General features: G+C 36.7%; 1 protein-coding gene across 2 annotated transcripts in view; it reads left to right on the top strand.

The window, feature by feature from the left end:
• Positions 1 to 22258, top strand: part of gatb (glutamyl-tRNA(Gln) amidotransferase, subunit B) — a 29599-nt gene that overhangs the window by 5738 nt on the left and 1603 nt on the right. Inside the window, exons 3-12 of one of the 2 annotated variants that reach the window (XM_052041495.1) lie at positions 670 to 783; positions 2673 to 2865; positions 4458 to 4580; positions 9847 to 9960; positions 10251 to 10335; positions 11352 to 11396; positions 12632 to 12821; positions 13997 to 14130; positions 16831 to 16909; positions 18142 to 18276. In XM_052041495.1, the coding sequence (XP_051897455.1) occupies positions 670 to 783; positions 2673 to 2865; positions 4458 to 4580; positions 9847 to 9960; positions 10251 to 10335; positions 11352 to 11396; positions 12632 to 12821; positions 13997 to 14130; positions 16831 to 16909; positions 18142 to 18276 (1212 nt within the window). The remainder of the gene's footprint in view (positions 1 to 669; positions 784 to 2672; positions 2866 to 4457; positions 4581 to 9846; positions 9961 to 10250; positions 10336 to 11351; positions 11397 to 12631; positions 12822 to 13996; positions 14131 to 16830; positions 16910 to 18141; positions 18277 to 22258) is intronic. The other variant, XM_052041504.1, reaches the window with a different exon arrangement.

The raw sequence follows: 22258 nt of genomic DNA, 5'->3' as shown, positions 1-22258 counted from the left end.
GGGCCTTAATGAGTCCACAATGGAGTATTGTATGCAGATTTCGTCTCCTTACCTAAAGGTGGATATATTTGTTTTAGAAGGGCTGCAGCAAAGATTTCTGGGATGGCAGGTTTGGGAGAAATTGAGTGACTAGGCCTCTATTTAACTTGGAAGTTTAGAACAATAAAAATTGATCTCAGTGAGAAATACATAATACTTAGAGGTTTCAACATGGTGGATGCCGGGAGGATGTTTCCTCTGGTTAAGGAGCCCACAGTCTCAAAACAAGGAGTAAGATATTTACAACTGAAATGAGAGAAAAAATTTTCACTCAGAGGGTGATGTCTCAGGGCTGTGGAGTCTCAGTCAATGAATGCATCCAAAACAAAGATCAAAAGATTTTTTGGTATTAGCAGAGTCTTTAGATATGGGGATAGTGTGAGGAAATGGTGTTGAAGAAAGACCATGTGAAATCTTGTTGAATGGCAGAGCAGGCTCAAGGGGCCACATGACCTATCCTTACTTTTCACGTTCTTATGTTAACTCAACACAGACTAAAGTAAAGGTATTCCTTTAGTTTGTGATGGTAATCGTATTTATTTCTTAAGCTATTGCCTTCATTTATTGCAAAACATGTTGTCAATTAAGTGGCTTGCATAAGAAAATCATAATTATATTTCTTCACCCTAGGTTTTAAATAAGCATTGTGTCGAAGGAGCTGTGAAGACAGCGTTAGCTGTAAACTGTACTATTAATAAGAAATCTACCTTTGACAGAAAACATTACTTCTATGCTGACCTACCAGTAAGCTTGTACATTTTCAGTTCACTTGTATTAATTGGATAATTTTTTAAGCTGATTTGAGTTTTTAATAATATCACTGAAATAGAATACTGTTGTTTGCTAACAAGCTAAGCTGATTAAAGTACAGAGGCATACTTGTGAGAGAAAATTTAAATTTAGCATAGAAAGTTTAGATCTGTTTCAAAATGCTTACGTTTTCCTGAATTATATATTTTCTTAAATATTTAGAGGAGTACTTTTAACAAAAAGGAAATGTTACTCCCTTTACCTTTCATTTAAAAGCTGTAGAATTTTTGTTTTTTTTTAATCAGTGTATGGACTTTATATTTCATCCCTAACTAAAGTTTAAAAAAAATCTTGCCTTTTGATATTTAAGTTCCTTGATTTCACTTAGGCCATTAAAGCAAAAATACTACTGTCAGATCCTTCAATTTGAGTGACTGCAGCACAATCTTATCTATTTGCATTGAATTTTTACTTTGATTTGTGTTGCAGGAATCTGGGTCATGATCAATGTGTTATTTTATTGTGTTTCAATGGACTAAAAATTCCTGAGAAGCATTTTTATTAACTATATTTGAAATGACTTGAAAATATCTAAAATCATTACTTACGGCAATTAATATTTTTCCTTTTAACATTAAATAGAATATCTTAAATAATAAAGTTCTAAAAGTGATGATTGTACTGTGATCTTGATCTTTTGCTTGACTTTGGAATAATATTACAAATATTTTGTCATTTTATGACAATTCTTATTTTTATTGTGATGGAACAATTACATTTGAATGCTATTTTCTGTCATAACTTGCCTCCATTCTTACACTTCAGGGCTTTGCCCACAATCTAAATTATTTTGACCTAGAGAACAAATTATGCCCTATTCTTCAGTCACTAAGATGGTAGATCGGGAGAGGTTTCCATTTGTTTTTCAGTAACAATTACTTTCAGCTCTGAAACTTATAGTATACTGTTTCAGGCCTGATTTATCTCCTAAATGCATGACTAATTGTAGGCTTCCTACTATTGTCCCATCCACTATCAGTTAATGTCGCATGGGCCACAGATCAAAAATATAATCTTATTGATGTGAATTAGTTTGGACAATCTGAGTGGGTTAGAGTGTAAATTTACAGAATTTTTTTATACCCCATTCTAGTCTTTTTTTCCCAATCTAGGAAATTACACAGTTACTTGGTGGGGGAGAACTGGGGAGGAAGGGGATTTTTTTTATCTATGATGGTTCACTGTGTCCTTCCTCGGTCAGCTTCGAAGACATGTAACACTCAGGTGCAGTTTCCCAAAAGGTTCTCTGACCACTAACCCTTCCTCCATCCTCCCCAAGAGTGCACACAGACCTCTGGATATTATGTCTTTACCCATTCAGCAGAGGGCATACAACAGCAGTATGTGCTACTATCTAAAAATTTTTCACAACTGTGATATGAAATTGACAAGTAGTAGACGTGGATGTCTGCACTGGAATATTTATGCAGTCCAGATTCTGTTCCCCACACTCCGCCAAACTCTTCCACACTTCCACTTGATGTAGATATTTTTTCTTTCTATTGTTCTGGCAGTTTTTAAAATTTGGTTTCTGTTTTCCTAGCTAATTTGCTTTGCTTTCATTCTTTTTTGGTAATATCAAGACTCGGGCTGCAAAAGCAAGTTTATTATTACCCTGCCTCAGACTGTCCATTGTCAGCGTAATGCAAATTTACTGAGAGGTGGTGTATGAATATAGATTATTTTATGAAAAATACTATTGATTTCCTGGTTGAACTATTAACATTTCCTGAAGAGCTTTTATGCAACTGTATTAAGGATTGATGACAATTAAATCTCTGATTTTGAACTGGCTTCTTGAAAAGTTGTGTATATCCATTTAGGTCGGATATCAGATAACACAGCAGAGATGTCCAATTGCCGTCAATGGAAACCTTGCATACAACCTTTGTGTTGGGAAGAACCATGTGATACCCAAATCTGTGCGCATCAAACAAATCCAACTGGAGCAAGATAGTGGCAAAAGTCTTCATGATGATGCAAGAACTCAAACTTTAATTGACTTAAATAGGGCAGGTAGGTGTGCAGATTTAATTTGTCATTATAAAGTGGGCACTTTGCTCATTTTAAGGAGGGAGCCGTTGGCTAGCGTTAGTTTTCCCACCTGAACCATAAGGTACGGGTTTGGTTCCTGCTCTAGATGGCTCTGATTCCAAAATCTGGGTTGACAGACAATGGAATGTGACTCTAGTTAAATATTAGCCCCACTGACCTAACTTCCCCTCCAACCACATGCATACCCCAATAATATGAGTTGTCAGAGCCTATGAAACCCTTCAGCCATGTTGGACTAGTGCCTGTTAACCTAATATAAATATGATTTTGATCATGGAAAGAGTTTTGATGTTCATGTTTGTTAGAATTTTAATCAACCCACACCTAGTTTCAATGTTCTTGACTCTTCAAGTGAAGAACCTGAGGATATAGAAGGAGTATAAATTTCAAGTATTTATTTTGATTTAATGGCTCTGAGGACCTTATCAGAAATGCTGTTTGGATGATTTATGCTACAGATGGAGTGCTTGGGTTTTTGTCTTTAGCAACACACAAAAAGCCAGAGGAACTCCGCAGGTCAGGCAGCATCTACGGAAGGAAAGGGACTGAAAGATAGAGGGCAGATAGCCAGTATAAAAAGGTGGAGGGAAGGGGTGGGACAAGAGCTGGAAGGCGATAGGTGGATCCAGGTGCAGAGGGGTTGATAGGCAGATGGGGGAGAGGAGAGTGGGATTAGTGCCAGATGCTGAGAGGTGATAGGTGAAAGTGACAGTGGGCTGAAGATGGAGTCTGATAAGAGAGAAAGGTGGAGCATGGAATAAAGGGAGGGTGGTGGGGATGGCAGGTGGGAGTAGTGGGGGGAGGGGAGCCAGTGTGGGTAATGGGCAGATGGAGCAGGCAGAGGAGGGAAAAGAGATGGGGTGATAGGGGCTGGGTAGTTCAGGAAGAGAAAGAAAGGGGACAGAGGGGGAGCAGTTTACCGGAAGTTGGAGAATTCAATGTTCATGCTGCTGGGTTGTAGACTATCCAGGTGGAATATAAGTTTGTGTTTAGCCTCATCATAGCAGTAGAGGAGGCCGAGGACAGATGTGTTGGTGTGGGAATGAGGAAGAGAATTAAAATGGCTGGCAACCAGGAGATCTAGGTGGCCACGATGGACAGAGCGAAGATGCTCAGCGAAGCAGTGGACCAGTTTTAATCCAGTGTCACTGATGTAGAGGAGGCCACATTGGGAGCACTGGATACAATAAATAATGCAGAAGATGTGCATGTGTAAGACTGCCACGTCTGGAAGTTGCCCACTTCTGGCAAAAGATCAGTGTTTCTAATGAGATGCAAGTCAATTTTGTCCATTCAAATGAATGTAAGTTATCTTTCCCACCAGGATGTTTTTCTGTTCAAGCCAACAGTTAAATAGAAACAGATGATGTGCCTTTCATTTTCTTGTGTGCAGTACCACATTTCCCTTCATAGCAGAAGCAACATTCTTCAAAACTTCATTTGATTACAAATTGCATTAGGATGTAATGACTTCCCATTCTCAACCTTCCCCTCCCTTTAAAATGACATTTTATACCCCTCTAGAATTAAATCACTAAATTGTTTGATTGCAGGGGTTGGTTTGATAGAGATTGTTATGGAACCAGATATGTGTTGCGGTGATGAAGCTGCAGCAGCAGTTAGGGAGCTTCAACTTATCTTGCAGACACTTGGGACAAGCCAGGGAAATATGGCAGGTAAACAACATGTTCTCTAAATCTGAAGTAGTGCTCATGTATTCACAGAATTTATATTTTATGTTTAATTTTGAAACTCTTGGTTGCAAATTGCTGTTTTGTTGAGTGGGAACAGTTGTTGAAGAATGTTCTCCAGCACATCATAAAATTTTATTATGAGTTGTTTTAAATAAAGTGTGTAAAGATGTGAAAAGACTGCTGATATCAGTTTTGGCTGTTTCTACTCTAGGTGGCAGCAAGCCTGTTATAATTGGTCTTTTTGCTCATGAATTGGGGAGGAATAAATGCATTAGAAATGACAGGAATTGGGAAATGTGTTAATGTGCATCAGGTAGGAAGGGTATTATTAGAGCCCTTTATTCCAAAAATACAAACTATTGTTTGGATCTAGTTTCATAGTTGTGAAGTCCTGAGGTATATTATACTTTTGTCATTTTTAAAGACTACTCTACAAGAACCATCACAACCATGCTTGAACTTGTCCAAACTTGTTGATCAGAGGTGCACTTTCCAACAGTTGCTCCTAGAGTTAAAAAAACTTAACAGATGTTGTTAATCCCAAAGTGATTGTTAATAGTACTGCTTTAGCACCTTGCTGAGTTTTTTTTCCTTCAAGCAAATTTTTTTTTTTGCCTGCCCACCTACCTACACACACTTAGTTTGGATGCAGAGGGCCATATTTGCTGGCCTTCAGCATCGTGCATTGGTGTACTGCTAAGTTTACGTCCTTTAATATCCCAGTAAGATTTGATAGAATTCAAAGAGGGGAATGGAAACTTGTGAAAGCCCATAATTGATCTGATCGGTTATTTTTAATGACACGTTAAAGTTGATATATATATATAATTAAAACAATTTAAAAAATAAAGTTAGTTAAAATGCATAAAGAAGCTTAGATGTACAAACAAAAACCCGAAGTAAAATCATTTTTAAAATACTTGCCCTTGCTGCCTGAGCAGTTGGTTGAGAATACCCAAAGAAATGAATGGGGTTGCTAATCACGTATCATTTTAGACATAGGATTGAAAGTTAGTTCCCCAGAGCAATGCTGGGGAATCTCAGCACAACCAGACTCCATGTGGAGTCCAGTAGCAAAACATAATGACAGATGTAATGTCATCTGTTTCCGAATAAACCTCGGATTTATAATAGGCATGTGTAAATCTAGGACTTGTTCCAGTTGGAATGCTGAGTGCCATCAGGGTCCTTCAGAACTGCTGATCACAGCCTGCAAGATTTGCCCCATTACGTTTCCAGTGCGTTGAGCAAAGATGCAGTGCATGATCTAATTCAAAGGAATGAAGTGGGGAAATTGGTGTACATTTTTTGTGGGAGAGTAATTGGGAGATAATGATCAAAATATCATTAAGTCTAAAATATTAGGAAAATAATATAGAAAGGTCAAATACAAAGATTATTCAATTGAAAGAGTGTTAATTTCAGTGAGTTGAAAGAATTTCTGTTTCAGGTGAAATGGAATCAAAGATTGGCAGATAAAACAGGAAATGAGCAGAGGGAGACGTTCAAAGAAGGGATGGCTTGGATTTGGATGAGAAGCATTCCCACGGGGATAAAGTAAGAGCATCCAAAGATGGAGCTCATTGAAACTAAATATCTATAATTGGATTCTATAATAGAAATTAAAGTGCAGCAGAAAAAAGTTGATGAAAAAAATCAGGAAATGGTTAAGGTACTAATAGTTCTGATGTAGTAGTTCGGATGAAAGGTCATCTTTCTGCATAGGTGCTCTCTGACCTCTGAAAATTTCGGCATTTTCTGTTTTTATTTCAAGTTTCAAACATTTGCAGCATTTTACTTTTTGACTAATAATAAATCTTGGATTCATAATCCCTAAACATAAATGGAGTGAGAAAGAATTGAGAAAAAGAAAGAAGTGGCAAAGAGATTGCATGAAAATAGAGGAGCAGGTACTTTCAAAGGATTTTCCATCATCTGTGATAAATGTATAAAAGGCGAGGGCAATTGGGTATGACAGAGGAGATCTAGAGGAGGAAGAGGACATAGTTATGGTACCAATGAGTTCTTCTGCATCTATCTTCAGTGAAGAAGTAATGCTGCTAGTTTCACAGTGAAGAAGGCAGTAAATCTATCAGACAGGAAACTGGTGGTACAGGCTGTAAAAGCTGTCATTGGGATTGAATATTTGTGTCTCTGAAATTTGTACTCAAAAGCACTCAGTTTAAAATTATTAATATTTTTAATGATTTTAATATTTTGAAAAGTTAAAACACAGAGCAACATTCGTGGAGTCATACAGCATGAAAAAAGGCCTTTCAGCCCAACTCGTCCATGCTGACTGTATTGCCCAGCGAGCTGATCCCATCTGCTTGCATTTGGCCTGTAGCCCTGTAAATCTCTCCTATCCATGTACTTTTCTAGATGGCTTTTAGATGTTGCTAATGTGCCCACCTCAGCCACCCTTTGCTTTGAAGAAGTTGCCCCTGATGAATCTCTCCTCCTCTAAATGTCTCTCCTCTGATCTTAAACCTATTTAGCACCCTGTTTTTAGCACCCTCTCCCAGGGAAAAAGACTATATGCTTTCACCCTGTCTATGCCCCTCATGATCTTATATACCTCTGTCAGGTCACCTCTCAATCTCCTATGTTCCAGGGAATAAAGTCCTAGTGTATGCAACCTCCCCTTGCAACTCAGGCCCTCAAGTCCAGGCAACATCCTGGTAAATCTGTTCTGCACTCTTTCTAGCTTAATAACATCTTTCCTATAACAGGGTGACCAAAATAGTACACAATACTCCAAGTGCGGCCTCACCAACATCTTGTATAACTGCAACATAATGTCCCAACTCCTATACTCAATGCCCTGACTGATGAAGGCCAGTGTGCCAAACACTTTCTTCACCAGTCTATCTACCTGTGATGCCACTTTCAGTGAATGATGCACTTGAAATCCTCTGTTCCATAACACTCCCCAGGGCCCTACCATTCACTGTATAAGTCTGACCTTGGTTTGATCTACCAAAATGCAATACTTCACATTTAACTGGACTGAAAGCCACTTGCCAGTCCTCAGTCCACTTACCTAGATGATCAAGGTACCTCTGTAATTTTTCATAACCTTCTACACTATTTACAACACCACCTATTTTAGTATTATCCACAAACTTACTAACCATGCCTTGTACATTCACATCCAAATCAGTTATATAAATTACAAATAACAAGGGTCCCAGCGCTAACCCCTGTGGCACACCACTAGACATAGGCCTCCAGTCTGAGAAACAACCCTCGACCATCACCCTCTGCTTCTTACCACTGAGCCAATTATGAATCCAATTCACTATCTCCCCCTGGATCCTAGCCTGCCATGATGGACCTTGTCACAGGTCTTGCTAAAGCCCATATAGACAATATCCACTGCCCTACCCTCTTGGTTACCTCCTTGAAGAATTCCCAAGTGATCTCAAAGCTGGGCTGACTGTCCTGAATCAGACCCTGTCTCTCCAAATGTTGGTAGAACCTGTCCCTCAGAATCCCCTCCAACAATTTACCCACCAACGATGTTAGACTCACTGGCCTGTAGTTTCCTGGCTTGTTTTTGCAACCCTTTTAAGCAATGGTACCACATTAGCCACTCTCCAGTCCTGTGGCCAGAGATGAAGCAAAAAACTCTAAATGCCTCTGCAATTTCTTCTCTAGCTTCCCACAAGGTCTAAGAATGCACTAGGTCAGGCCCTGGGGATTTATCCACCTTAATGCACTTTAAGGCCTCCAATACCTCCTCCCTGCTGAACAAATACCTTTAAATTAACTCAAATAATAAAGGAATTGACCATGTACTTGTTTGTAGTTTTTTCTTCCAGTTGAAATGAATGGGTCTGTTGGAAGAACAGCAGTTACGGAAGAAAAGTTCAGCCATCTCTCTGGTGGGAAATTTGTGGAAGTTTGCACACCCTCACTGGACTCTGCAAGGAGTACAGCAACGGAGTGTGGATGTCTAGAGAGAAACAATTGGCTGAATGGGTTTGGAACTTTCACCTATGCTTAAGTCCCTAAGTCCCACCCAGTTATATAGGTAAAATCCACTGGTTCTAGTGGAGCTGCCTGCTGAATTGCCGTCTCATAAAACATAGAATATAGAACAGTACAGAACAGGAACAGGCCCTTCAGCCCACAATGTTGAGCCAAACCAATTACATTAATAATAAAATGCCCAACTAAACTAATCCGTTCTGCCTACATTTCTGTCCATATCCTACCATTTCCCTCACATTCATGTGCCTATTTAAGAGCCCCTTGAATGCCCATATCATATTTGCCTCCACCACTACCCCATGCAGTGCATTTCCAGGCACCCACCACTCTGTTAAAAAAAAAACTTGCCCCACACAGCTCCTTTGAACTTTCCTCCTATCACCTTGAATGCATGTCCTCTGGTATTAGACATTTCAACCCTGGGGAAAAGATACAGGCTGTCTATGCCTCTCATAATCTTATAAACCTTCATCAGATCTCCCTTCAGCCTCCGCCGCTCCAGAGAGAACAACCCAAGTTTGTCCAAACTATCCTCATAGCACATGCCCTCTAATCCAGGCAGCATCCTGGGAAACCTCTTCTGCACCCTCTCCAAAGCCTCGACATCCTTCCTATAATGGTGCAACCAGAACTGAATGCAATACTGCAGATGCGACCTAACTAAAGTTTTATAAAGCTGCAGCATAGTAGAAAGATCTTGGACAATCTGTTTTTATAAATGTTAAGCAAGATTCCATTTTGACAGCTAATTTCCTCCCTATATTAAAATTCTGACTTTGAGAGTTATATTTGGATCTAATAAATTGAAAATAACACTAACAATTGTTTATAAAAATAAAACAATTTCAATTTACTGATACTTAGAAAAAGTAGAAAAGTAACTTCATTCAAAAGCAGTGTACTGAGGATGCTGCCAATTTAAAAGCAGGAAGCTCTGAAACTGCTTAGCTGTTATGTTTCATTATTCACCATGATGCAGTATAATGTTTAGAAAAATAGTATCCTGCAAGTTGTTGAAGATTTTCTGACTTAGAAATTTAATGTAGTCTGAATCATGTCTTGCTAACTTTCCTCTTGCATTATACTTTGAAGGAAATTGATTTTAATTCTTTCATGTCAAAGTGTCGTGATTCAGTGAAGTTTTAATTTAAATCTATATTTACAAATCATTATCCTGGAACCATAAGCAGGTTGTGTGCATTTCATTTTTGTAAAGGCAGATTGTAGTTGTTTCTCACTTTCATTTGTATAGAGGGACAGTTGAGAGTGGATGCCAACATTTCAGTACGTCGACCTGGGGAACCATATGGCGTGAGAGCTGAAGTGAAAAATATTAACAGTGCCCGATTTCTGGCAAAAGCAATTGGTCTGTGAGCGTCCTCCATCTGTTCTAATTTATATTTTTAACTGCTTAGTACTCTAAAACTTTTATTTCATCCTCTTAGCAATATTTGCAGTTTAGTCCATTAACTTAAAGTCCACTCAAATAAATCGGTATTTGTACTTTGATCATATGACCATACCTTCATGTGCAAATAATTGTTTTGAAAACATTTACTTGGAAATCTTCTTGAGAACAGAATAATATTATTTGATTTATTGGGAGAAATAATTGCTGTAATTAATTGGAATATAATGTAATTCTCTTTATAACAGATTATGAAATTCAGAGGCAGATTGAAGTACTGGAGAATGGAGGGAAAATATTAAATGAAACCAGAGCATTTGATTATAAATCAGGGTGAGAACTTATTTTGGACTTGTATATTCCTCTGAAGAACAGGAGAAATTAAATGTTAGACTGTATTTCCTTTTGGCTTAGTGGGTACATTTTCTCAGTGTTGCTAGCCATACAGAACAGGAAGGTCCCAGCTTTTATCACTTTTCCTTATTGTGTTGGCTATCTCCCACCCATTACAGAGCAGATAACACAGATGGTTTTAGCATCTTTGAGCTAGGGAATGATCAAGCAGCCTGTGTACTCTCCCACTATGAGACTACACATACCACTGAGGTGCATAAAATGTGAAAAGCAAACACAACCACTTCTGACATCATCTTCACTAGGACCCTCAAATATGTAATAATAGAGCACCTAATTTATCTCTCCTGAAACTCCCTTTTTTGAATAATTTCAGCTTTTTTAAAGTAACAATACTGGCTTACCTAAAATTGCAAACAATATACTTGTTTTCATCCCCAACATTTCCAAAGAACATTTTATGACCACATCTGACTACTAGTACTTCCAGGATACACATAGGCAAAGGTTTACAGAGGATTTAGATCAGCTATGCAGATGAATTTTAAATTTAAATTTTCAATTAAGCTATTGCACCAACTCTAGTTTTCAAATACTTTTGAGTTGCTCTATGCCTAAGAATGTCTTCATAAGTAAAGCTTCTCTCTCTTAGAAGTAGAATGAGACTTGCATGTTTACCGTTGTTAAGAGATCCCAGGAACTGAGTATTCTGTGTCTAGCAGCAATACTGATCGCAGCAGTGGTGTATTATTTATGCTTAAGAAATAAATTGCATAATCCTTTATTAATCCTGTAAATAATTCTAGATTCCAAATCCATTTGCATGAAGTATTGTTGCATTTTTCAAGGAAAGAAGTAAACAAAAAGATCTTGTGGATTTATTTTAGTGAATTTAGAGAAACTTTAATGTGTTCCTGAATGCATATATCTTCTGGAGAAGAATTTGCACTTATTCTAAGAAATTTATTCTTGGAAAAATATGAATTTACTTTCAGACAGACCATATCTATGAGAGACAAAGAGGGAAAGCAAGACTACAGGTAATCATGCATTAGAGAAAATGTGCTGGATAAATATTGAGTTTACCACTATTGTTTCTTGATTGTTATAAACTCTGAGAGTAATTTCAAAGAAAAACATTCCTCTATTTCAATTTTTTTCAATTCAAAATGAGTTGATATTTTTCTCTGTAGCTAATTGCTCATTTAGATTATATCTACAGTCTGCTATGGGTACTAAGTTATTACATTTACAATTCATTCATGTATTTTAGTAAGGAACTTTAACAAATGCTTCCGGAACAAGAATTTATAAAAATATTTTACATAATTATGAAAAGAAAGCAACTGCTGAAATTTAATATAATATAAATAGTATAATCTATTACAGAAAATAAAGTTGTAAATTTCTTGTAAGTGAAAAAAGCTTATAGCTGCAAATGACAGATGGAAAAACTTCATTTTCTCACAGTTTAATGTTTTCTTTCATTACCCTGTGACATTTAGCTAGGAGAGTGACTACTCTGGGATATGAATTATCTCCATCTACTCTGATCATAATAGTGAAAAATTATTATAAAATTGTTACTAGTATATAAAAATGTAACAAAGCAACAGCACTAAGAAAGTGAGGTTTTTGCAACAGCTGTAAAAACGGTAAATAATAGAAAATGATAGAAACCAAAAGAGTAGCTGGTGGTGGTATTAATCATTGTTATTAAATTGATTTGTTGTTCAACTGATTTAGTGCATTATTTATACTGAACTGTTAGTATTTTGGTGAATAATATATGTTAAGTGCTTCCTATCTTTTTTGAACACAATGACTTGTGAGATTGCATAATAGGTGTAAGGCATTCATTGTCGACTTTTCAATGGAGTTTTCCTGTAAGATTAGGCTGCTTTCCAGCAAGCAATTTTTGTGTACATTTAATTTCATAAAATAGAATAATATTTATTTTTTTTTGCCTTAGATTTTTGAAATTAAAAATGTTGAATTAACCATCATGCACATCCATATCATTCAGTGTGCATTTAGTTGTCATTGCATTGCTAAATAAAAAAGTTGTCTTAATTCTAATGAAGCAGGGAAATACTAATGAAATACAATAGAATTTAGTGATGTTTCAATTTAAAATTTGATTTTTTGAAATGAAATTATGACAAACTATGATTTTTGTCAGCCTCCCATTGAATATCTATTTTATTTAAGATCAAGGAATTTGGAAATGAATCCACTGAGTTTTAAATTTACAGATGTTTTCAAAATCTTTAAGGTTTATGCCGGAGCCAAATTTACCTCCATTGATTATTTATGACAATGAAACTCTCCCTTCTCATGTGAATCCTCAACAAGTGGTGAATATTGACTGTATTCATGAACAGCTGCCTGAGCTACCTAATGTGAAAAGAACAAGACTGGTGGAAAAGTATGGTATTCTTGTTGAACACAGCTTCACTTTGGTGGTAAGTAATTGGAATTGATGTTGAAACTTGCAATATGTGATTCACTTTATTAATGCTTTTACTATATGAAACATTAATATTTCTCCACAATTATTTTTATAAAACTTAAAATAACATTATTTCACAATTTTAATGTTGCCTTGATCATTGACACTGACAAAATTATTAAAAGGATTTATTTTGGGATAAAGATTAATTAAAAATTTGAACTTTATAAATTAACTAAAGAAAGCTTTTTAAAATTGTATTCACTGGTTTATTGGTAAGGGCAGGCAGGAGTTTTCCATTGAAATATTTTAGCCAATTAGAATTTTTTTTTAAAAAGTAAGTTTGATTTGCTGATACAGTCCCTTCTACTCTATACCCAAGTATCTTACTTTACTTTAATACAGCAAAAATACTGAGCATGCTGCTTTTTCATAAGAATGTATATTATACCAATTGTTGTTTTGTATTTGGTTCTTATCAACTCAAAGATGAAAATTAAAAATCTTAATTTTTTTCAGTTGTACCTGTCACATTTATTGTCATTAACCTGTTACGCTACAGTAATCTTAATCCATGGAGTACATTTCTTTTTAAAATAAGCATAGGAATGGAAGGCTTCCAAGTAGCTTAATTGAAACTTGATTATGTAAGATAAGATATAAGATATCTTTATTAGTCACATGTACATCAAAACACACAGTGAAATGCATCTTTTGTGCAGGGTGTTCTGGGGGCAGTGCGCAAGTGTCACCACGCTTCCACTGGCAACATAGCATGCCCACAACTTCCTTACCCATACATCTTTGGAATGTGGGAGGAAACCAGAGCACCCGGAAGAAACCCACGCAAACACAGGGAGAACATACAAACTCCTTACAGACTGCAGTGGGAATTGAACCCGGGTTGCTGGTGCTGTAGACGTAGATCATCTGAAGCTACCGCTGGACTGATGAGTGGGTTGACCTCAATGTAATATCGCAAGAGAACCTATAACTGCATGAGCAAACATCTGGCATTGAATCTTGTTGGAGTTCATGATAGTCATAGAGTAAATTATTAGTACCTGCTTCAGGTTTAGCATGTTTTCCTTGTTTGTTTCAGCTGAAGAAAAATTTAAGGAGGAATATTAGGGAAAAAAAGAGAGAATATTTTGTGCAGCTTTGTGGTTTTGTCACTTTGTTTTGCAGAATGAAGATGGGCTTGTGCAATTTTTTGAAAGTGTTGTAGAACAGACCCAAGCCAGTCCAAAGAAGGTAATTGGTTGGATAATTAATGATTTCCTGGCACTTCTGAAACAAAATAATCTCAGAGTAAACCAAAGGTGAGCCATATGATTTTCTATAGACAACTTGAACTACATTTTGTTTTGCAGTACTCTTGTAACTCTGTTAGAAGGGTAGCATTGAATACCTGCCAGTGTAAATATTAATACATTGGTCTTTCTTGGGCTATCATTCATCTGGTGGCTGGCTTGGAAATATTGTTCCACATCCTTTGCATTTTACTGTAATAATTGCTACATTTACAACAAGCATTAAGTGATATTGTTTCCACAGAATGCACTGCAATTGAATAAAATGGCAATAAAAATGTGCAGGATGGTATTTCAAAGTGCATTTAGAAGAGTGTAAATAAGATGTGGGCAATGGCTAATGTAAGCTAGAATGTGATATAAAGGCAAGGTGGATGGGGAGAGTCATGTTAAGAATGGCCTTGATTTGGGCTGAGAGTCCAAGACAGCATGATCATAGTGGACCATTTAGCACCTGTGGTAGAGCAGGTGAAGTGGTTGATGTCTATTAGCAGAAAGCAGAGCTTATGCACATGGGGTCCTAGACACAGAAAGGGTTATGAAGGCAAGGTGGTTGATGCCATGGAGGATTGGTAAACTAGAATTCAGACCTCGAAACTGACGGACCAGGGCATATTAAATATGATTTCGTGCTTAACTTGTTGAAGAAGTGATTTAGAGTAAAAGGCAGGTTTGTTGGAGATATTAACTAAATCTGCGTTCTGAGGATTTTTAAAAAGGCTTCTGAAAAGCCAGAAATTGAAAAATATAAAACTGTGGATGATGGGAATCTGAAATAAAAATGGTCATTGAACTGAAACATTAATTCCTTGTTCCCTCCTGTTTCCCTCTCCACAGATGCTGCCTGACCTGAGTACTTCCAGCATTTTCTGTTTGTATTTCTAAGACTAGTATTGGTAATGTGGAAACATGCATGTTAGTTTTTCCATGTGCAATGTGATACAGGCTTTGAAAAGTGAAAAAACTGAAGATACTGGAAATCTGAAATAAAAACAAAATGTTGGGGATACTCAGCATGTCAGGCAGGATCTGTGGAGGGAGAAACAGTTTCTTTAGAGCAGAATACATTAAAAAAGTATTACATATATTTTTTTAATGTTCTTCATTGTGCTAATTTTAGAAGTTGTCACTGGCCTGGAGAAAAATGTTGTCAGAAACAAAGTACTGAGAGTGCTTCAGATTATGCATCTAATTTAAGAAATCTGCTATAAATGTAGTCTTTTTATTATAATGCAGAATTAAAGAGTTATAAAATATCCATGCATCTATTACTACTATTACAAGTTTATATTTGTTAACTTACAATATCTCAGCAGAGATCATATAACAAAAAAATTCAGAAAGCTTTCATACTTTCTAAATGAATACTCAGTATACTGTTTTTAATTTGCAATATATGCCACATGAGTTGCACTTCACCTGGGCCCCTTTTTGTCCAAATAATGTTGTTCATTTCTACTAGGTGTCCTTTGTAATATGTGTTTTATTTAATTCTTCACCCCTATTCAAGATTATATGGTAAAGGAAAGCAGGTATACAGCTGCTTTCTGAAGAACAGTTCTAGCAAAATGATCTTCCTATAAAGTTCCAATTAAGGAGTTGTTTTAACCATTATTTTTATAGTTCTTTTTTTAAGATGGTGAAATGTCTGTACAATTAGTATACACGGGCACAATTTCTTTCAATGTTTTCAGTATCTCAGTTTATTTCTGAAAGTACTTAGACTGAAGGAATCTGTTCAAGTATTTTTAGAAAAGGACTCCAGAGGGAAGAGTAGAGGGGGAAAGAGTTCGGTGGTGAGATCACGTTGTAGTTGAAGCTGATTTGCTAGAAGTGAGCATAAAGTGTGTCTTGATGTTATGAAAGGAAGAGAGGTGGTAGGTAAGAGCAAAAGGGTTGTTAATGGCTGCTTCTGATCAAGGTCCTGTTGTTATTGTCAAGAGAAAACCTCAGTTTAGGAAAAGGAGAATATTTTTGGAAGTACTAGTATGCAAAGTAGAGAGTTCAGAAAAATGTAATGTAGAAAAATGTAATGTAGAAAAGCCTTAAAGGATTGGAGCCTTTACAGAAAATGAGTTGGGAAGATTCAAATGCTGTGAGAGGAGATGATGGTATAATAATGGATATAATTTTCCCTGTCTGTCAGAAAAAGAAAAAAAGAAATCTAGGGCAGGAAGAAAATTGAATATGAAAAAGTGAGGACTAAATTAAAGCCACCAGTTTTCATCATCTCCTGTTTATGGAGAGCTTTGACTCTCAAATATAGTGCAAAGTGATATCCCTTCTACTCCCTTCTCTAGAATTGCAGCTTTCTTCTAAAGTTGAATTGTTACAAGTACAGAGCATGTCTACATGGAGTGTGTAAAATTCAAAAATGTGATGGTTTGTCATTGACATTGCAATTGCATTACATTCAAACACCATGTAAGCTATTGTTTGGGAAAAGAATGCATAAATAAATTTGTTACTTGCCCCATCTCTGGAGTATTTGATTTGTCTGAGAATTTTTTGCCTGGTTAATCATCACTGTATAATTTTGATTAAAATGTGACATTAATAAACCAGCAGCCCAAATGGTGTAAAGGGTTGTTAAGTTTCTCAATTTTACTGTTTTGCTGTTTTGAATATGTAGAATTTGTTTCTATATGCTGTTAATTTTAATTTGCAATTTACTTCCAACATTTAATTTCAGTCCATGCTATTTTTCAGCCCCATTAGGCCCACTGATATGTCAGAAGTACTTAATCTCTTGGAAAATGGATTTATATCTTCATCTGCAGCAAAGCAAGTGAGTAAACATTAATTTCTGCATTATGGTTGGTTGATAACCAAGCAGACGTTATTAGCATTTTTTACTTTAAATAAAATGTGATTACCAAAAAAAATTAACTTTTTTTAATGGACTTTGATTTAAGTGGAATCTCCCATGATTTTAATAAACTGAGAGCTGGGATGAATAATATTGGTTAATAAACGATTACAGGTGTGAAATGAGGTAATGTTGTATCAAGGGACCAAAAAAAGTGTGTAATTATCGCCCTTTTCCCCTTCCCTAATAGACAGAACAGCAAAAATGTTGGAAAAGTTAATAAGGTAATGATTGTTGGGGATTTCGGCTTTTCTAACACTAATTGTGACATTTTAGAGAAGTTTTTTAATCATTACTTAGCAAGACCAAAGTTTTAGGAAAAATGGACAGAAAGAATGTAGTGGAGGCAGCGGGGGAACGTATTGGAGGCAGTGATCATGATTCAATTAAATATAGCATAATTATGGAAAAGGACAAAAATATATCAGAAGTAAAATATTTTAAATTGGAGCAAAGACAGTTTTACAAGACTGAGATATGATTTAATGAAAGTGGGTGGAAAGTACTCCTTGAAGGTAAATTGGTGTCAGTCTAGTGAGAGGCATTCAAGGATGAGATAGTGAAAATTTAGAACAGATTTTTTTTTAAATCAGAGCTCTCAATTACAAATCCCCATATGTGTTCAACACGTATCTGGTAGAAAAGAACAAAAAAAGGAAGCTTATGGCAGATACTTAGAAAGGTAGAAAGCCAGGATGAATATGGGAAGTTTAAATGGATTCCAGAGATCGTTCAGTAATTCTCTCATGCATTTCTGTCAGTTTTGTCATGAAGTATCAGTTGTCTTTTCAGCCTTAATGAACATTGCAGCCAAGCCTAATTCCTTATTTGAGTACATACGTATCATATGGGGAACCCAGGTTAAATCTTTCCTTGCTTTCCCTAAAAGTATGTGGATTTTTTTTTAGCAATCCTACTATGTCCTCATCTTTGATAAACTGCACACATGGGGTATCCTGGTAAGATTTTGTTTTGTGTGTGTGGCTCAGCTATTGATTAGATAAAGATGACAATGTATGAGGGAGGCTGAGTCTAGAGCATTTATTGACATTTAAAAAAAACTATATTAGCACTATCTGAGTAATGGGTGATACCACTTCCTTTGGAGATTTAAGCAGTGATGTATTTCTTTTCTGAATCTGGTTTGGTAGGTACTTGTTGAAATGTGGAAGGGTGAAGGTAAAACTGCAACCCAGGTAGTTGAACTAAAAGAATTGGGACTGATCAAAGACCAGAAGAAGTTAGAACAAATCTGTCAGTGTGTTATTGAAGATCATCCTGCAGAGGTAAGTAATTTCAATAGCTGCTGCTGCCTTTTACTTGAATGTCAGAATGATGAAAATATTACTCACAAGCAATTACTGGAAGATCAAAGTTTTTTCCTTATGTTGGTATTACAGACATTTCTCTGCCATTCATTATCTGATTTTCTTTACATAGAGCAGATGGTTATGTAGTATTAGTAACTGATTTTAACAATTCATCTAATGTAATGATATATGGTTCATTTAGCCTCACACTGTTAAACTATGGTTTAAAGTTGGTAACAATATGTTGTGTTTTATACATAAGAAGCCTGTACCAGTATTGAGAGAGATTAGCCATGATTGATTTGCAATCTAACTGCATTTTACTTACTTTTTCCCATACTCAATATTTTGGATTAATAATAATCCATTAATCTCAAATTAAAAATTAACTATTCTTGTAGTGTCAGTTGCTGTTTGCATTCGAGAGTTTCAAAATTGCAGCAATCTTTGCACATTTGTGTGTTTTTGGAAAAACTTGACTCTAATTTTGAGATCATGCCCATTCATCCTAGATTCTTTACCCAACAAAAATAGTTTCTATATATCTACTTGTTCCATCGTAAACTTTAAATCACCCCCTAATTTTCTAAATTTCAGGGAGTACTTTATGTAATCTGCCCTTGTAATTTAATGTTCAGAGTCAAGGTATTATTCTGGTAATTTTTTTTCTGCACTCTTTAAGGGCCAATGTGTGGTCAAAATATTGACAGCTTTGGTTTTCCTGGTAACTTTAATAAGAAATAATTGTTCATCTAGATGTCAGGCAAATATTATAGTACTAATGCAGTGGAGGTGTTAAAGAGGTGACGGAGAGATGGTGTTGTGTGTTATGTATACATGTGTTGTTAGTTTTCATATCTGGAAATGTTAACAGAATATAGAATTTAGCTGAGGGAAAAAAGGGGTCCAGCATGGTTAATTAAGTTACAGTGCGGAAGTGGAAAGAACAGTCATTGCTGGACTAATCAGGAATGGTAAATGTTTTATTTATGCTTTTGATTTTTGGAGGGACAGATTTTGATTTTAATGTAATCAAAAAGTTTCAGAGTGATCACAAATCTGGACAATAACACTACTGATCTAGCTTTTCCAAGGTAAATTGAAGGAGGGTGGGGAAGAAGGAAACTTGCAAAAGGCAAATTTTGTAGAAAGATCATGGGAGTTTATAAAGGCCCAGCATTCAAGGAAGCACTGAGACCAAGAAACATTGTTGTGGTATTCATGGAGGGCTGGGTGAGAAAGGAAGAGATGTTGTGCATAAGTAGTGATGCAGGTGGGGGGTGGGTTTGATCAAGGTCACAATTAGCCTGGGGTCCATAAGGACACCTGCAGGAAGAAGGGACTGGGAACAAGAGGCAAGTACAAATCGTAAAGGAGACCTACTTGTAGCAGAGTCCATGCACCAGACTCCAAGGCTAAGAACAGGTTAAGTTAATCCCTTTCAAGTCGCACAGAAGCAAACCTGTCTTGCGCTATGCAAGCACAAATGATGCTGAGCAATTACCATTTAAAGTCGTGCCACCCAGGGAATATCTTGAACAAATGTAACATTCCTCAAGACCGTGCATAAGTACCCAATCACGTTTAGTATTAGGTGTTTGATTAAATTCACATAGTGCACATGGAAGTTGTGCCTATCTAAAAGAATTTCTTTTTGAATCTCTTTCCACCACTTTTCAGTGTCTACCACAGTTGCAGTGAACAATGATTTTCTGAAATGTGCAGTATAGCCAATCTTTGAATGTAAGCTTTCCAACTGCCACTGAATTATTGTGGTAATAACCAATGCACTCAGAGAAGTGAACCTGTTTGTACTCTGAGAATTAAAACATCAATACTGTTTTTATGGTGGTGTGCTATTGAAGAAGGAAAAAACATGGAAGAACACTAGCTGAACCTCACCAGCATCAAATCAGACAGCAGTATACTGAACAATTGTTTGAAGAATTGAAATTCAATTAATTTTCTGACCATCCCAAATTTTCAGTTTAGATTTTGCAAAGGCAGCTTTGGTGTTATTTCTACGGTGTTTTGAGGTGAATGCTGTTGGTCATCCATGACTCTAAAAGATGTAGGATGGGGATCACTGCTGCAGAGTTGACCCAGAGCTGGGGGCCAGGTTTGAGGTCTCAGACTTTGAACAACGTTTTCCTTGGTTAGCTGAAAGCTATGCTGGCATATTCAAGGTGATGAGTATGATGAAATTCACCAATGTCTGCCTTCATGGAGAAATGGCTCCTGAGGTGTGGAAAGTGTTTTCCGAGCTCTCACTGCAAATCTTAATTGTCAGGGTTACAGTATTGGGTGCAGATTTGGAGAGGACTTCAGTCTTCCAGATGTTTGTGAGGCCCAACCTTCATACACTTCATTGAATGAGCTTGGTGTCTGAATACTCACATATGCAAGCATTGTCTGTGTACTGTCAATGAGTTAGATTTATGTATCATGTCCCATATCTCCTGTGGATAAGCTGCACTCTAATTGGAAGTTTGTTGGAGGTTAGGTATAGTTTTGCTGCAAGGAAGATTGAGAAGAGGATTAGAGTTGATAGATGGCCTTCCTTGACTTCAGTCTGTAGTGGGATTGGGTCTATAGGATCTTAGCCTGCAAGTCATTGTGTAACGTATATGAAATGGTAATAAATTTCAGAGAACAGCCAAATTACTAAAGGATTCCCCATCCTCCTCTGCTTGACAGGGTAAAGGCATTTCTGAGTTCCTTATTTCAACACTAGGTGGAGCTCTTTGGCCACTGGGGGCAGTGGTTCAGGAGAATGCTTGGATGACTTTCCCTGTAGCAGATAGCAGAGAGACTACGACGGAGTCACATTTCTTGAACGTGGCCATGATTACAGTATGTTTGAGCATGTTTCCTTCTTCCCAGATGAGGGAAATGAGGTCCTCCTCTGCCTTCTCAGCCCTCTGAAAGCGATGTTAAAGTTAGCTTGCCTGGCATGTGTACATTTGATCCAAGATACCAGGTTTTATCTGTCACTGGTGGGAGGTGCTTGGCCTGCATTCAGCAACTTCATAGTTTAGTAGAGGTGAGACTTGGAATTAACCATCAAATTGTGGAGGCAAACTGGTATCTCAGCTTATTCACAAGATGCAGAAAGGATCCCATGAGCAGTCCTGATGAAGGGTCTTGGCCCAAGACGTCGACTGTTCATTTTTCTCCATAGATGCTGCCTGACCTGCTAAATTCCTCCAGCATTTTATGTGTGTTTTCATAAGTTAAGCATTTCTGGCTGTACTGCAATCTTAAGAGGTAATTCATGTTTATATTGAACATGTCCACACAATAATTGTGCTTCATGCTTGAGACCTTGAGGAGGTCCTAACATTTGTTATTTTTGTATCCAAAATAAGTTAATTCCAGTGACTTAAATGTCCCTGGATTCACTGGAAGTGGTAATTAATAGAGTAACATGGAATATATTTTAAATTGAGTAGAAATTCCCTGGCCAAGAAAAGGCAAATGCATATCACAAAGATAGTCAGCCACTGACCACAAAATCTGGCAAATTGAGTTGAAGTTGGTTAATAGTTTTGGGAATCTTGGGCATCTAGTTACCCCTGTTGAGCAGGCTGAGTAGCCAAGAAAAATTCCAGACTTTTATCCAGAAAGTAAAAGCATTATTTAAAAACACTAAATCTTTAAACATTTTACAAAGCATGAAAGGAGATTGGGGTGCACAAGAGATTGAGATGCAAGTTGAAATGTCAAACCCTTATAAATATAGTTGAGTATGGAATTTTGATGTAATTGAGAAAATGAGAATTCACTTTTTTATTAGGACTAGAGGGGGTGTAATGCAGTGTTTATGGCTAGAACAGTATTTTAAAAAATTAATTATTCAAAAGGCATAACATTATCATGGTTTTCTGCAGAAAGGACAGTTTATAAACAGTTAAAATTGAGAAGGCAAGAACAGGAAAAAGGAATTAGTGACAACTTC

This window comes from Pristis pectinata, chromosome 2, assembly GCF_009764475.1.
Source record: "Pristis pectinata isolate sPriPec2 chromosome 2, sPriPec2.1.pri, whole genome shotgun sequence".
Lineage (NCBI taxonomy): Eukaryota > Metazoa > Chordata > Chondrichthyes > Rhinopristiformes > Pristidae > Pristis > Pristis pectinata.
This window is presented reverse-complemented; position numbering and strand designations above follow the sequence as displayed.